At 38.3% G+C, this 15,485-nt stretch overlaps 1 protein-coding gene across 1 annotated transcript in view; it reads right to left on the reverse strand.

Moving 5' to 3' along the window:
* LOC105930477 (calcium-activated potassium channel subunit beta-4) overlaps positions 1-15,200 on the reverse strand; it is a 49,133-nt gene extending 33,933 nt beyond the window's left edge. The window contains exons 1-3 of the mRNA XM_021319681.2: positions 15,085-15,200; positions 12,987-13,456; positions 599-769 (exon numbers count right to left, since the gene is read on the reverse strand). Of these exons, the coding sequence (XP_021175356.2) occupies positions 599-769; positions 12,987-13,151 (336 nt within the window). The 5' untranslated portion in view covers positions 13,152-13,456; positions 15,085-15,200. The remainder of the gene's footprint in view (positions 1-598; positions 770-12,986; positions 13,457-15,084) is intronic.
* Positions 15,201-15,485: the final 285 nt, after the last annotated feature.

The raw sequence follows: 15,485 nt of genomic DNA on the forward strand, positions 1-15,485 counted from the left end.
TTTTAAACAGTTATGCTGTAAATGGAAATATTATTTTAAGCTCTTTTCTCTACATACATTCTTTGCACCAAGAGAAACACAAATTTAATCCACTTTGTTCTATAAAAAAGGGCTGGAGTCACAAAATGAGTGTAAAAAAGAAAAGCAAGAAGCCATAATTACAATGAGTTTGTTTGACATTATGTTAGTGTTGGAGGTGAGTGTAAAAAAAAATGGAAACGTTGAACATTTTGGGGAATAATTTTAAACGTTTCAGTCCTGATTGAACAACAAAACTTTATGAAAATAAGCTGAATTTTTTCACCAAGATGTGTGAAAGGTTCCGATCCAAAGATGTACGTAAAACCTAATTCAGTCACAGCTGTTGAAAACTACTAAAACTGCACTCTACCAGAAAGCCCAGTCCTGCTTGCTGACAGCAAGGATGAGTTAACCACACAATAAAAATGTTAAATCTATAGTTTTATTCAGTGTTCAGGCCTTGGGCTCCATCCTATCCATTATAAATCATCTTCCTGTTGCTGTAAAAACCACTGACCATAGCTGCTGGTGTCCAATCCGACTTTTATCACGGTGAAACAGTAAAACTGTTGTTTACCTTTGGATTTAGGACCAGCTGCTGTTCGTCAAAGTGGAGCAGCGCCACAGAGTTGGACTCGGAGTTGTTGACAAAGATCTGGAGGCAGGGATAAAGCGACGTTCCCTTACAGTCCGCTCCGCACGTAAAAACACATTCAAACATCTCCTCGGGACGCAGCACAGACACCACCTGGAAAACGAAGGTGGATAATGAGCAGAAGCAGAAAAATTTACCTCCTTATCCCAATAACAACAACAGCTTTTATTTGTCATGAAGTTCAGTCTTAAATTACCATAAATAATGGGTTGGCCAAATGACTTTCACCCAAGGGCCTCTTTCCTGCCACATCTTTTTTTTTATTTGCACAAAGAAAATCATCTAAAAGGAGTATGAATTTTGAATAAAGAAAGGTTTTGGAATTTTTGTTTATATTTTATTTTATTTAAAAAGTGACATGTCAAAAATCTGTTATACCCTTTCTTCCTCATCGGTGGAAATATCTTTCTTGGAATTGCAGCAATCCCATCTTATTTATAGCTACGGACCAGCTTTATGCATGTTTGCACTGGTATTTAGTTGAATAATACATGACTTTGATTAGAGGAAAAAATGTTTGTCTTTGTTAAAGAATTATTATCTACGACTCTAAAACAGCGCTGGGCAATGAAAAAATTTAAATAATTTATTGAGAAACAAATGCTGGTAATATCACACAGATGGGCCATAATATCCAATTAGACAGATGGACGGGGTCACCAGTATTTACGCATTGTTACAAGATTGAGACAAAATGACCAACAGCAGTTTTACTTGCATTATTTTCCAGTTGTAGTTGAATGTATTTGCTCTTTTAAACAGTGGGGTTTGTACATCAATATATTGCTGGATAAGTTCCTGCAATTCTTAAGAGAAATTTGTGTTTAGCTTGTGACAATATCTGAAAAAAAAAAAAAAAGAAAATCAAATTACTCAGTATATTTTTTTTTCAGGAGTGATGACTAGAAACAGTGTTGTGGCCGTTATCAAAACCACTTTTAGGGTGGTTGGGGGGTTAGGGGAAAAAAACGTATTAAATTATTTCCCCAGAACTTAAAAGTCACCTTCGGTCAGCCAAAGGTTGCAAGTTAAAATGCGTAATTCAGGCCAAAAGTAGCCTGTATGTTTAAAGTGCTGTAAAACCGAACGTATTTGTGAAAAAATGTTTCTCGATTTCTTTTAGAAACGATAAACCCTCCTAGTTTGAGGGATTTAGGGGGAGAAAACACGTTACTGTGTATGACCTACTTTTACAGATGGCGAAAAATGGGTGTAGTTCTGTTCATACAAATGTCACACAGCGGCGCGCTGTTTAGAGAAGCAACGGTTAATATAATTGTTTCTAGAAGTGTTCAATAAAGTTTCGTCAAAAAATATAACACGAATACCGGCTGGCATCTCTCCTTGTTAGTACTAGAAAGCTGTTGAGCAATGGGAGCTAACAATATTAAGAGATAAGATAAGATAAGATAGGGCTTTATTGATCTCACAGTGGAGAAATTTACTCGTCACACATCGGCTTAATAAACAAGAAGAAAGGTGCCAAAAGGAGGAAAGGTGCATAAGGTATAAGGTATATACAGTGTGTCCACATATGTACAGTGTATCAAAAATAAAAAATAAAATAAAAGCATAGGGGAAATAAGCAGATATTTAGGGTGACTTATGTACGCTCTGGTGACTTATATAAAAATTATAAGACCACACGATAGCGAGATGAAAGTAAGAAGAAAGCAGCAGCGCTATTAAAGATAGTTTTTCATGGAGCGCTAACTACTACTATTGCGTATAGATTTGTAATGAGAGCCAGGACAGTGACGTAAAAGACGGATAAAATGTGACATGACCGTTCAGATTGAGGGCTACTTGAAAAATATCTGATTCGTATCCGAATTAGTTTCACATATGGAAGTGGCACAAATCAAATTTATTTATTTTTGGTGAAAAGATCGGAATCGGGCCTTTCACACTGCCGTGAAAAGAGGCATATGGATTGCATATGGGTAAAAAGATCGGATTTGGGTTGCATTTTCCTGCAGTGCGAACATAGCCTGAGACGTGTTTTAGTGTCCTTTATTACGAGTGACATTTACGTTTGGAAATTAACAATTTATAGTGTTTATTTACGAATCGATACAGGACAGCCAACAATACCGACACCAAAACACAAGGACATTATTTTTTTGCTTTAAAAAAGAAGAATCATATTTTATCATGGGAACCAGAACATCCAAGAGAACTGGACACCATGACAGCGAGTTTCACTTATTAGCACAGAAAGCTTTGTCGAACTGCGTGTGAACAGGACTCTGATCTTGTAGAGATCATTCCTTAATCCTCTGATAGCCAGATACAGTAAAGGATTGATGACCTCTCATTACCGGTCTAAAACAACGAGACAGATGAATAAATAACACATGAAGTAGACGCCATCAATCTAACCTAATTTAATAAAAGTCAGACAGTCTTCAATCAAGAGGTCAAGGAGTTGCAGTAAACTCAAGTATTGTGATTTATGCATTATTAGGTCATAGATTCGTCAACGGTACATTGGACGAGCTCTCTGTTCCACATGACCAGAGAGCACAATTTAGATAAAAAAAAAAAAAACATAAACCTCCAAGTGACGCATCAACATCACTTCAAGATGATGCAATAAGCTAACAGCCTAATAAATCAGCTTGGAAGGCATTCGTCATCCGCAGCACAAAGTGCAGGCAGTGGAAAGCCTGTAATTCATTTCATGCATATATTCCCAGAGGCTTTGAAATGCCACAGGCTTAAGAGACGCAGTATGTCTGAAGTTGGACTAATCCACTTTTTATCGACAACCAAAAAGATTAAAATAAGAAAATCAGGAAAAAAAATATCCGTCTAAGGTAGATTTTAGAGGAATATATTTACCGGTCGACTCAAAAGGTCATGCTAGTCTCCTGATACAGACCTCTTACAGAACTTTACATTTATTAGTAGCCAGGGACAGAAAACACTTTAATCTCGATGAATATAAGTCGTGTTAAAGCAGCAAATCTTTAAAAGCAAGACCTACGACTTTTGTTTTGATTATGAAGAAAAACCAGTTGGACATACGTCCTGCTGACAACATCACCGTTTGTATCCTAACTGCATGATATAAAGACTCTCTTTGTTATGATCTCAGTCAAGTGTGGATTCTTCAAAGCTTGAGACTAAACGGTCCCTAGTTTATAGAAACTCAGTCAATAACAAAAGTCTTTTGATTCCAAGTCAATCCTAGAGTCTCAAAGCAAGTCTAAATCTACCTTTGAGTCTTTCGGGGTCGGCAACCTTTAACACCCAAACAGCCATTTGGACTCGGTGTTCACGGAAAAGAAAACACTGGGAGCTGCAAATACTTTTTGACATCTAAAATGAAGATAATTCTGTATATATAGTTTTTTCTTACCTTTACACATTGTATAATCAACTATAGTGTGTTGCTTATGAAATCCATGAAGTGCTACAGAGAAAATAACATTTATGCAATGAACACATTTTGAAATCTTTAAAAAATTAATAACAAAACAAAAGTAACGGGCCGAGTTGAAGGTCTCTTTCAAATGAATTAAAAACCTGAACCTAAATTTTCTGTGTAGCAAACGAAAGCAAAAAAAGGCGGTGAGCTGTCATCCTTATATCGCCTTTGGGCATTCGGAGCGTGGAGCAGAGCCTTGGATTTGAAAAATAATATGGGGAAAAAAAGCACTGTCACCAGCCAAACAATGAAAAATAAATATCTGCTAAATATTTATTTTACCTGATTAATGGGACTTCTGCTCCTGAACTTCTGCGCACTGCGTCTGTAAATGGCAGCTGTACAAAGTCACTTCCACCTTTACGCAGGTAAGCTGTCGTCTGTGAGGCGTGAGCAGTGTTTGCTTTTAACGTCGTTCATGGTGGAGAGTAGCTGCTCGCATATATATGTCGAAGATCGACAGGACTCCAAAGGCATATTTCTTCATGTTTATGTTGGTGTCGGGGATGAAATTCCATATTTCAAACACAAGTTTGTCCGGTCTTGAAAGGTTCTCAACATCACTCCATTTGTGATCCTGAACAAGAGTGGCCTTCTGACGGGCAACATCTTCAAGATCCTCTGTCAAGCCTTTGAATTTGGACACCCACATGTCTTTGCCAGCTATGTCAACCAGCTCCAGCTGCAGATCAGGTTGACTTACACCTGCAAATGCTGTCAGATTTAACAGGGATGGACCGATGTTTAAGGGGATGACAGGGAAGGAAAATGTGTTTTTTTCCTCTCTGAACTCATGGAACCGTTTCCCAAACGATGCTTGCAGCAGTGATTGTGGTCATTGCAGACTGCAAATACTCTGAATTTATCACCTTGTTTGAACTCCCTTAAAGAGGGGAAGTGAGACAGTGTCTCATTGTAAATCTCTGGCTAAAACTATCCGTTTGCGCTCAAACGCCGACACCTCCACGGTGTTTCAAGCCTTTTGCCATTATTTTATTGATAATCTGAATGAAAACATTTAAAAAAGAACTAACACAAATAAAATACACTTCAGCTTATGGCTGGGTATCGATTCAAATTTCAAGAATCAATTCGATTCCGATTCTCAAGATTAAAACGATCCTTGATATTTATATGAAACGATTCTTTAAAAATAATATGAGAATCGATTAATTATTGGAAAATAGATTTTTTTAACACAGCCTTACTTCAACTAAATATTTATAATTTATTTTTCCCAAACTACGCGCAGCCGCAGGATAAGGATAGAAGAGCCGCATGCGGCTCAGGAATCGCGGGTTGCCAACCTCTGGTCTAAATAAATCAACGTTTTTGGAGTCAAACCTAGATTTGGAGCCAAGTCAAGTCCCAGGTCTGTGGAGCTCAAGCATAAGTCAAGTATGAAAACAGTTTTTATGACTTAAGCGCATTTGGATCCAAGTCTAAAAATCAAGTCACCGTCTCTGGCTTAATGTACTGGTCAGAAAACACAGGGAAGTGTGTTCACAGTCATGGTTCAAAATCTTCCTTAAAAGTGAAGATAACGTTTATTCTATTACTCCACACAGATACAGATGTGCAACATTTCTCTGTTTTCAGTCAGATCTGACGGTTCCAAAGCAGAGCTAAAAATAACGAGTTTCTATTAATCATTTTCCTCAGTTGATTAGAGTCACTGAACCATATTTAATTGGGCCTGAAACTCACTATGTGATTGGACTATATTGGAATAAATTAAAATTGATTTGAGCTTTGTTTGGGAAGAATATGATATGATATACTTTAGTGTGAATCTATATGAATAGAATTAATGGGAACAAACCAAATTCATTTAGCAGAGATAAACTAATTGCAATGAAATCAATTAATCTAATAAGAGAAGGCTAAACTAAGCAGTCAGCGTGACGGTAGCTTTGAACCAACAAGGAGACCAAGCTTCCCTTGATGATGACTGACAGCTCAGTGCTATAGATTCTGTCAGATCAGATGAATTAAGCTTCCCTTATCATCTTTGCTTTCCATCAGCTTGATCAACACTCAGCAACTCTGCATCATTGAATCAATAGAGCCTTTTCCTGCGTTTAAGGCATTAAGGTGTTCATTTTACTTTAAAGTATTGATTGGGATTCTCCACTGGCGTCTTATTGGTCGGTACAAAAATTATCACACATATTGATCATGAAATGAATTAACACTGTGCCAGCAAAGTAAAAATAATAAAAAATAAAAACAGAAAAATGCATCAGTAATGTTTCAGCAGATATTTCAGTCTGGTGCTGCCACTTATATCGCAGTGAAACCACTTCATATACACACTTGGTGGACACTTTATTAGGCATATCTGTCCAAAATGCCAATAGGAAGTTAACCAATCACCTGGCTGCAACCCAGTGCATCCAGGCATGTAGATGTGGTGAAGACAACCTCCTGAAGTTTAAACCGAACATCAAAATGGGGAACAAATGGGATTTATGGTACCTTGAACATAGCATGGTTGTTGGCACCAAATGGGCTATTCTGACTATTAGTAAGATTTTCACAACCAACGACATCTGAGGTTTACAGAAAATAGCAGAAATAGAACATATATGGTGAGGTGCAGTTGTGTGGATAAAAAATACCCTTTGTCTGAAAGTACCTGTTACAAATAAAGAACGTGGAATATCATATGTAAATGCAGAAGATGTGAAATCTCAAAGCAGCACGAGAAAAACAAACAACAGTACCGCAAATGGGGTTTGTACATCAATATATTGCTGGATAAGTTCCTGCAATTCTTAAGAGAAATTTGTGTTTACCTTGTGACAATATCTGAAAAAAAAAAAAAATGAAAAAAAAAGAAAATTACTCAATATATTTTTTTCAGGAGTGACGACTAGAAACAGTGTTGTGGCCGTTATCAAAACCACTTTTAAGGTGGTTGGGGGGGTTAGGGGCAAAAACTTAAACCAATTATTTTACCAGAAGTTAAAAGTCACCTTCGGTCAGCCAAAGGTTGCATGTTAAAATGCGTAATTCAGGCCAAAAGTAGCCTGTATGTTTAACGCATTTGTGAAAAAATGTTTCTCGATTTCTTTTAGAAACGATAAAACCTCCTTGTTTGAGGGATTTAGCGGGGGAAAAAAACGTTACCGTGTATGACCTACTTTTACAGATGGTGAAAAATGGGTGTAGTTCTGTTCATACCGGTACCAGGCTTAACAGGTTTAGGAAGGTAACCTTTAATGTCCAGAAAATTCCTAAAAGTAGCCTGTAGGTGTCAGAAAAATACCAAGTAACATCCAGAGAGGCACCTGAGTTTGTAAAGGTTACTTGTAAGTTCTGCTTAGTTGAATTTGGGTATTTAGGTATCGTTCCTACAAATATAAGGTGATCTTGTCATAGCCAATAGCACATCTAAGGCTACATTCACACTGCAGGTCTTAATGCTCAGTTCAGACTTTTAGCTTACAAGAACCAACAAAAAAAAAAAAAACGCACCAGGCGCCAAAGGTGTTCACTAAAACAGGACTCAGAGGCTACAAAACACACAGCACAACAAAAATGGAGAATGTGAGACCGACAAAAACATTGCCTGCTCTGACAAGTCTTCATTAATGTGGTAGGCACAGAATTTGGCATAAACAGCATGAAAGCATGGACCCATCCCACCTTATGTCAATGCTTCAGGCTGCTGCTGACGGCGTAATGGTGTTGGAGATGTTTTTGGCACACCTTAAGCCCCTTGATACCATCTGAGCGTTGTTAATGCACCACCGCCTGAGTATTATTGCTGACCACATCCCAGGGGAGCCCAACTCCTGTCCCTGAGAGCTACAGTCCAGCATCTTCTCTAACGCTGCTGAATAAAAGGAGCGGCTCGTTACTGGGCCCCAGCAGCGCTGGTGAGGCGAGTCAGCCATTTGATTCAGCTGTTTTGCAGAAGGAACGTGTCTAAAAGAAGCAGGATAGTAGCTCTCGAGGACTGGATTCACTGAGACAACATTTCTGGCCCACTTTGTAGTTTTATGCGTTGTAATTAAATGAAAATTCCCCATTCATTTAGATTTTGTCATCTATATGCATGTATCTTCATTCTTAGTGAATAATTCTGATGTATTTTAAATGGCTAAAACCAAGACATGACAAAAAGCTATAAAAAATTATATATAAAAAAAAAATCCTATGTATTTTAAACAGGCGAACTCTATTCTATATATACACTGTGTTTTTTTCTAAAAGTAAAAATAGATGAAACCTTGCATTTTTAAATGTGAACCTTTTATTTCCAAACAAGGCAAAACTCCAATGCTAACATGTTCTGCCAAAATTCAAATATTGCGGTAGCCTTCAACAGTCACGCTGCCTTAAACTTTACAACTACGCACAAATTGACATTAATGTATGAAAATTACTGCTTCGAATCCTGTAACGGGAAATCTTCAAGGTCAATTTAGGAGTCTTAGTTTGGCAGACTGGATGTAAGTCTATGAAGATCTACTGGAAACGGTTAAAAGTACACTTGAGCTCTTTTCAGAGGATAAATAAGCTTCTATTAAGTGGACTATTCAGGCTCAGCATCCTAAACCCTAATGGCACAGATGTCCATCATTATTGGTCCAATCCCAGACTCAGCGTTAGCAGGAATCCTAGGAGAGCAACAAAAAGAGAAAATAAAATTGCCATGTTATTTTGAAGATATGTAATAAATAAAATGTTCATGTTCTTGTAAATTATATATTTTTATTATACAGTGTTGTGACTGCACATTTCTCTAAGCTAAATGGATGATCTTGGTTCCAGAAGATAGTTTTTACATTTACTGGAGTCCCCCATTATAAAAGGCACAGCAGATAAAAATAGTACATAACATGAAATGTAAATGTATTTTCCTTCTACTCCTGAGATGCTTCTCCTTAGCTGGATATTGTGAACGTTGCAGAAAATTTAGGTTGGGTTGTCATTTTTATGTCGACCCCTTTAAGCAGAACATTGAGGTGTTGGAGAACCTGTAGTAAAAAGCCAACTTAAATTAAAACAGCTGACAGGTAATTATCAAATGTATAATTTGTTTTCAACGCTCAGACCACTGGTGACTGGTGGTCAAGTTGTCTGCCAAACTTTGAAATAAGACAAACGGTTTTTATACAGAATATCTCCAACAGTTTTACAAAAGCGTCACAATTACTCAACATTAAATAGCGCATTGGGTTCTGGAGAAGCTCGGAAATCATAAACAGGCAAACAGCAAAAACAAAACTTTATACAAACGCACATGTAGCCAATTTAATCAATATAATACATATTTACTAGCTAAAAATAAATGTTAGCAGTGACATAATTTGGAATATCTGAGTGTTACACACATGAACTTCAATTTATGGTTGTGTTGTTCTTAATCATTAAAGTAAAAAAAAAAAGACAATTAAAAGCTAAACAATCTTGTACATTAACTTATATAAAGTCAGATTCAACTTACCATCTGCAAAGCACTTGCAGAGTAGCAGAGAGGAGTTTGCTGGAGACAATATCCGTGTCCAAATTCACAATGTGTCCAATGGCGGCATTGTAGGTTGATTACATCACATCGAGGCGTCAAAGGCTGTCCAAATCTGAAGGTTACTCCAAACTAAACTTTCTGTGACGTCAAATTAACTTTTACAATGTTTTTAGGCAATAATGTAGCTGTTTAAACCTCTAATATATGTTCAGTTTATCAAGGTATCGCTTTTGTCTATCACTAGCCGTCAGCTGACCGGAAGGTTCCGGAGACAACGCCTGATTTCCAGCACATTGTTTTCATGAGTGGAAGTTAAACACAGATATAGTTCAATCGGATGACATCTAAGGGTTCATCTTTGGTTTATTTCAGTGTTTCCTTTGTCACGGAGCAAACTACTTTGACTGAGAATAAAGTTAAGTTTCACAATGGGTTAATTTTAGGGACAGAAAGGTTTGAGCATGAGGATGAAACTGCATAAAACCAGAGCATCCGTAATATGTGTTGTAATACCCTGGAGCGCCTGTAGGGGTCGTTTCAAACTTTTCACCTTTTTAAACGTGGTCGGTTTCGCGGCCGCTTTGTCTAAACAGAACCCATATACGACTTAAGAGTTTGTTGGATACAGCCAAACCCGTCTTCATGTGAACAAGGCCTTTTTTTTTTACTTTAACGTCTTATCGGAAAGCTGGGAGTAAATTTGGAATATTTGGTAAATTTGAATAATTGGCTCATCTTTGAAACATGCCTGCGACGACAGCACAACCGATGGAGTTCCTTAAAGATTAAAAAAACAAAAAAAAAAAACAAAGCTTAAGTTCAAGCTTCATTTTATGGTTTTAAAAAAAATACAGTATCTAACTATAAGTCAGTCTTCAAGCTGGCGAAGACAACACTAGAGATCGACTGATCCAGTGTTTTTAGGCCAATGCCGATTATTTTGACATCAGTCCAGCTAATAACAGATATTTGCTGATTTTTTGTGGCCAATCCTTGAAGTCGATATTGCTTTCTCTTGCTTCATGTACGTGACAAAAATGACACAATGGCATCAAATGTTACACAAGTCTCAAAAGTCGTGTTTAAACCAGCTAATATTAACAATCAGCTTCAGACCACAGTTTAAAAGATACACCGACAAAAGCCGCGTCACGACTCTTGCGGCGGCGCTTTGTTCGCTCTTAATGAACGTGTCACAGCGAGAAAAGATCTTTTTTAGTTCAATGGTGAGAAGGAGGAGAATAAACACTGTCCACTGCTGCAGTGTACTGACATTATATTCGAACCATCATATTGGTCGATCTCTGGTCTAATTTCCCATCCGTTCACTTCCAGCTGCAGCCCCTAAATTTGTACAGAGCATCGGTTATAAATACTCATCTGGTAATCTGAAATAATGCCGGTGCACTTCTGCCCTCTGTTGGAGTGGAGGAAGTAAACACTATGAATGTACGTCGAGCAATCTGTAAAAAATAATTCATACCTGTTGTGTTTTTTGTTATGGCTTTTTTTTAATACCACAAACAATTCAAAATGATTTTTCTGAGGGAATTTAATTGTTTTGACGGTTTAATTTTTTGAATACAAATTGAAATACCGTATTTTTCAGAATATAAGTCTTTACAACTGTGACTTATACATCAAATTTAAATGGTAATTCATGTTGACCAGCATGAACCAAGGAGTAAAAATTGCCGCCCGTAGCCACAAGAGGGCGCTCTAGGATTGTGAAAACTAACCTGCTCCTGTACCGCTTAGAAATTAATTGGAACATTAACTTATAGACAACAAAGACTGAACAAATGTTTGTTTGTTGTTTCGCTGTTTCAGTCTTTTCACGCAGCGGAGCTCGTAGAACCCAGACCACGACAGAACCCTGTTATCGGGCTCTCCGTAAAGCTAATAACAGCTAGCGCTAGCTTACAGCTCTGTTGTCCGAGCGTTTTGCAACTTCGCTGATGCACGTCAGCTTTATTTGCTCTGAAACATCCGCGTCGTAGAGTTAGCTTAGCATGTAGAACCATTACACTCACGGTCTAATTTCAGCGTAATTTTGACAACTTTCAGCGTAACTGGACGTTATGATGAAATGCGCTGACAAGAACTTCTTGGGTTGGAGTTGCTGGCTTGTTATGCTAATTTACTCTAATCAACCTCGCAGGTATGTTTCATGTTATTCAGCCGGCTGTGTAAGCTGTGTAATTGACTGCCTTATCAGATTAAATGTCAGATTTTAGTCTTGGTTTGTGTGAAATAAATTTCTAAATAAATGTGACTTATAGTTCAAACTTATATATGTTTTTTTGTCTTTATGTCACATTTTTTGACTAATGCGACTTATTTTCTGGAGTGATTTATAGTTCGAAAAATTACATTTCAAATAAAATCTTGTTGATGTAACATATCTGCCACCTGCCATGTCTCGCTCATCCCTTTAAGATCGAAGTGCACCCAGCAGGACGACACACCGTGTCACAAAGCTCAGAAAAACTCAAACTAGTTCCTTGAACATCATTTTGCACTCCATTGGTCTTCACAGTCACCAGATCTCACAAGTTCCCCAAACAGAGGTTTACGGACGTGCTGCTGACAAACCAACAGCGACAGCGAAACGCTCTCCTGTCAATATGGACCCAAAGCTCTGAGAAACGTGTCCGACACCTTCCTGAATCTAAGCCACGAAGCATTAAACTCATTGTGTACTTCTAAAGTGGCCGGTGAGTTTAAGTAACGCAGAACAAATGAAGGTTGTGTGGCGCTGCTCTTGTTTACCTGTGGATTTTCTCGTCACTTCAATACTAAAACACCAAACTGTGTTGCTGAAATTACAGTAAATATTGACCGTAGCTGTTTTCACTGCAGTATTACAGTCAGCAGACTGATTTGGGCAACAGATAAAGTTTTCCTCAATAAAACACATTTAACTAAAGTATTTCATATATTTCAGGTGCAGCTATGGTTTATCAGCCATTCTTTAGTTTATATCCATAACATCATGAAATTAATGCAAATAGGAGCATGCTTGAAATATCTGCACCTTGATGCACTTTATAGTTTACAAAGGACTTCCAAGCATAATAATCTTATTTAATGATATACTTATTGTATTATTGCTTTCATAGATGGCTGAAAAAGTAGCAAATACATTTTCTTTACAAAGCGCATTTTGTAATTAAATGATGCAGAACAAATGTCAATAAATCTACGGATAAAGTTTACTCAAAGCCTGCGAAATCAATATGAATACTAAAACTGACTCGGTCTGACTTGCATTAGCACCATAAATCAGCCGCCCCAGGATTCAAAGCCTTTAAATGGTATTAATTTCAGCTACATGTGGTGTTTGCTCCGCGGTTCTGACCCCGGCGGAGCGGCTCGCAGCCTGCAGCCGGTCTCACCGTGCAGTTGGCCGGCTTGCTCTGCAGGGTCTGCAGCGTGGGGCTGAGCCAGCAGAAGCCCAGGATGAAGAGGCTGAGGATCCCGCAGGCGATCAGGAACAAACCCAGCCGGATGCTCTTGTCCTCAGCCTCCGAGTACTCGTACGACACCCGGATCTTCGCCATGGCAGCCAGGCGGAGACCTCCGCCGGCATGAGGAGGAGGAAGCGAGGAAGGATGGTTAAAAAGAGGAGGGAAGGAGGAGGAGAAGCTGCTGCTCACAGTCTGCTGAGTTTAATCAGTGGCTGCTTTCAGACTCTGAGTCCGTTTTATTTACCCTCCCTCCATCCATCCTTCTCCCCCTCACCATCTCTCCGTTTTCTGTTGCATCTATTTACTGTGATTTCCATAATCTGCCCTCCTCCATCGCTGCCCTCTCTCTCCGGCTCACTTTCACTCTGTTTGCCGTGAAACTGATTCACTGGATCCTCCTTCAGAGATTCAATCAAAAACGGTCTGGATATTAAATTTGTAAGGAAAAAACAAAACAAAAACAAAACAAAAGGGGCGGGTTTACATCTACTTGAAATCGTTCAAATGTGGTATATTCCTCCGCAACTGTTGTTTAAGAAAGCACATATATCATTTTCAGCACTTAGTTCAAAGGAAGGTACATAACATCTCACTTTACATCCCTTTATAAAACTTAGGCTTCCTAAAGTGCAGCAGTGTAGGACCAAAATTATTAATACTGCAAGGTTTTAGTTTATACTAATCATTAAATTTCACTGTTTCTTCTGTGTGGAACAAATGTTTCGGAGCGAAGTGAGTCTGTGGAGGGAGTCGCAAGGATACCTCAAAGGTATTCCAGCCTCAAAGACTCATCATAAAGGACAAATTGTGAGGATACAGATGGAAACAAGCCTAAAACCTGCATTGTCAGCAATTAAATTAAGAGTGTGATTGCTATAGTGCCAATAAAGATGTTAAAAAGACAAACCTTTTTAATTTGTTTCTGACATAAAACAAGACAAGAATTGTTTTTACATCTGCCAGGAGTAAAAATATATATTTTTGGCTCTGATACCCAATTATCCAAGCACTGCAGGGTTTCCTCCACTATATTATAACCACCAGGCTTCGCGTCTTCCCGCGCTTGTTATTCTACAATATCCCAGCTTTGAACATCTCCCAGAACTCTGATCCATCCATCATCTGGACCTGGAGAGAGGATGGACAATCTGCAGACCTACCAGGACATGGACGCGCACCTGGACTAACAGGCTGGACCAGGAGAGAAGCAGGAGGACCATGGTGGCTCTGGAGGAGCTGCAGAGATTCCCAGCCCATGTGCAACAATCAGTGGTTGACAGAACAACTATTGGTCGTGCATTTAACAAATCTCGCTTTTATGGAAGCAGCAAACATAGAAAGCCATGATTTTAAGTAAGATTGAGCAATATGACGACAAAAAAAGATGTTTCACAGTAAAACCAAATCTTGATTTCATTCCATGAACAAAACATAGATTATTTGAATCTGCTATGTTATGCATTTTTGAAGTAAAAAAATACATACCTGCACATAATGGCCCAACACTGCAAACATAACATACGTACATACTGCCCAAACTTTTTGCCCAATGTAACACAAATCCCTAAGTCAAATGGTGAGAATAATATTCAGGTGAAGTCCACCTGCATGATTACTGCATGCAAATTTCACAATTATTGACATACATTTTCATAATTCTATAATCAACACAGGATAACTTTGGAATATATATATATATATATATATATATATATATATATATATATATATATGTGTGTGTGTGTGTGTGTGTGCCTAAATTGCAGCCCAAATACACATTGCAGCCAACATTCAACCAGTTTACCAGCATTAAATATGTTTGAGGCTCTTGTTGTGAAGGTCTGGGGAAAGTTGTTGTTTTAATTTGCTAAATTGAAGCAGAAAAACAGATGCTGGTCAAGTTGTGCTAGGATTGCGCTAATGTTTAAATGTATACGCACATTTTTAGCAACAATGTTGACGCTAGTTGTTAAACAGTCAAACCGGAACATCCTGAAAACACACTTCCGGTTAGTAGCTAGCTTACTTAGCATTAGCCGCTACACAGCTGGTGGCTCCTTTGGGGCTGAGCTGTGGTTTCCTGTTTGTAGTGAAGACGAAACACCTTCAACACGCCTTTCTAGGTCGGATATAAAGTCCAGATATGGCCTGAATTCAACACTTGGGGCTGAAAAATACCCGCTGTACTTTCTAGGCTTCTAGCTTCCCTGCCAACGCACACGGTCCCGGCGGTGCGTTTGAGGGGTCGATCAAAAAACGGAATTTTAAACAGCGGGGCAAGTTTAGTTAATTTATTATTCATTTGTCAGGTACAAAACTTTACTCAACTTTACTCAACAACTCACAAATATTAAGGCCAGGCAATTTTGTTTACAGAGCACTTTTCAGTAACAAGACGATTCAAAGTGCTGTACATGAACAGAAAAA

This window comes from Fundulus heteroclitus, chromosome 17 (assembly GCF_011125445.2).
Source record: "Fundulus heteroclitus isolate FHET01 chromosome 17, MU-UCD_Fhet_4.1, whole genome shotgun sequence".
Taxonomy (NCBI): Eukaryota; Metazoa; Chordata; class Actinopteri; order Cyprinodontiformes; family Fundulidae; genus Fundulus; species Fundulus heteroclitus.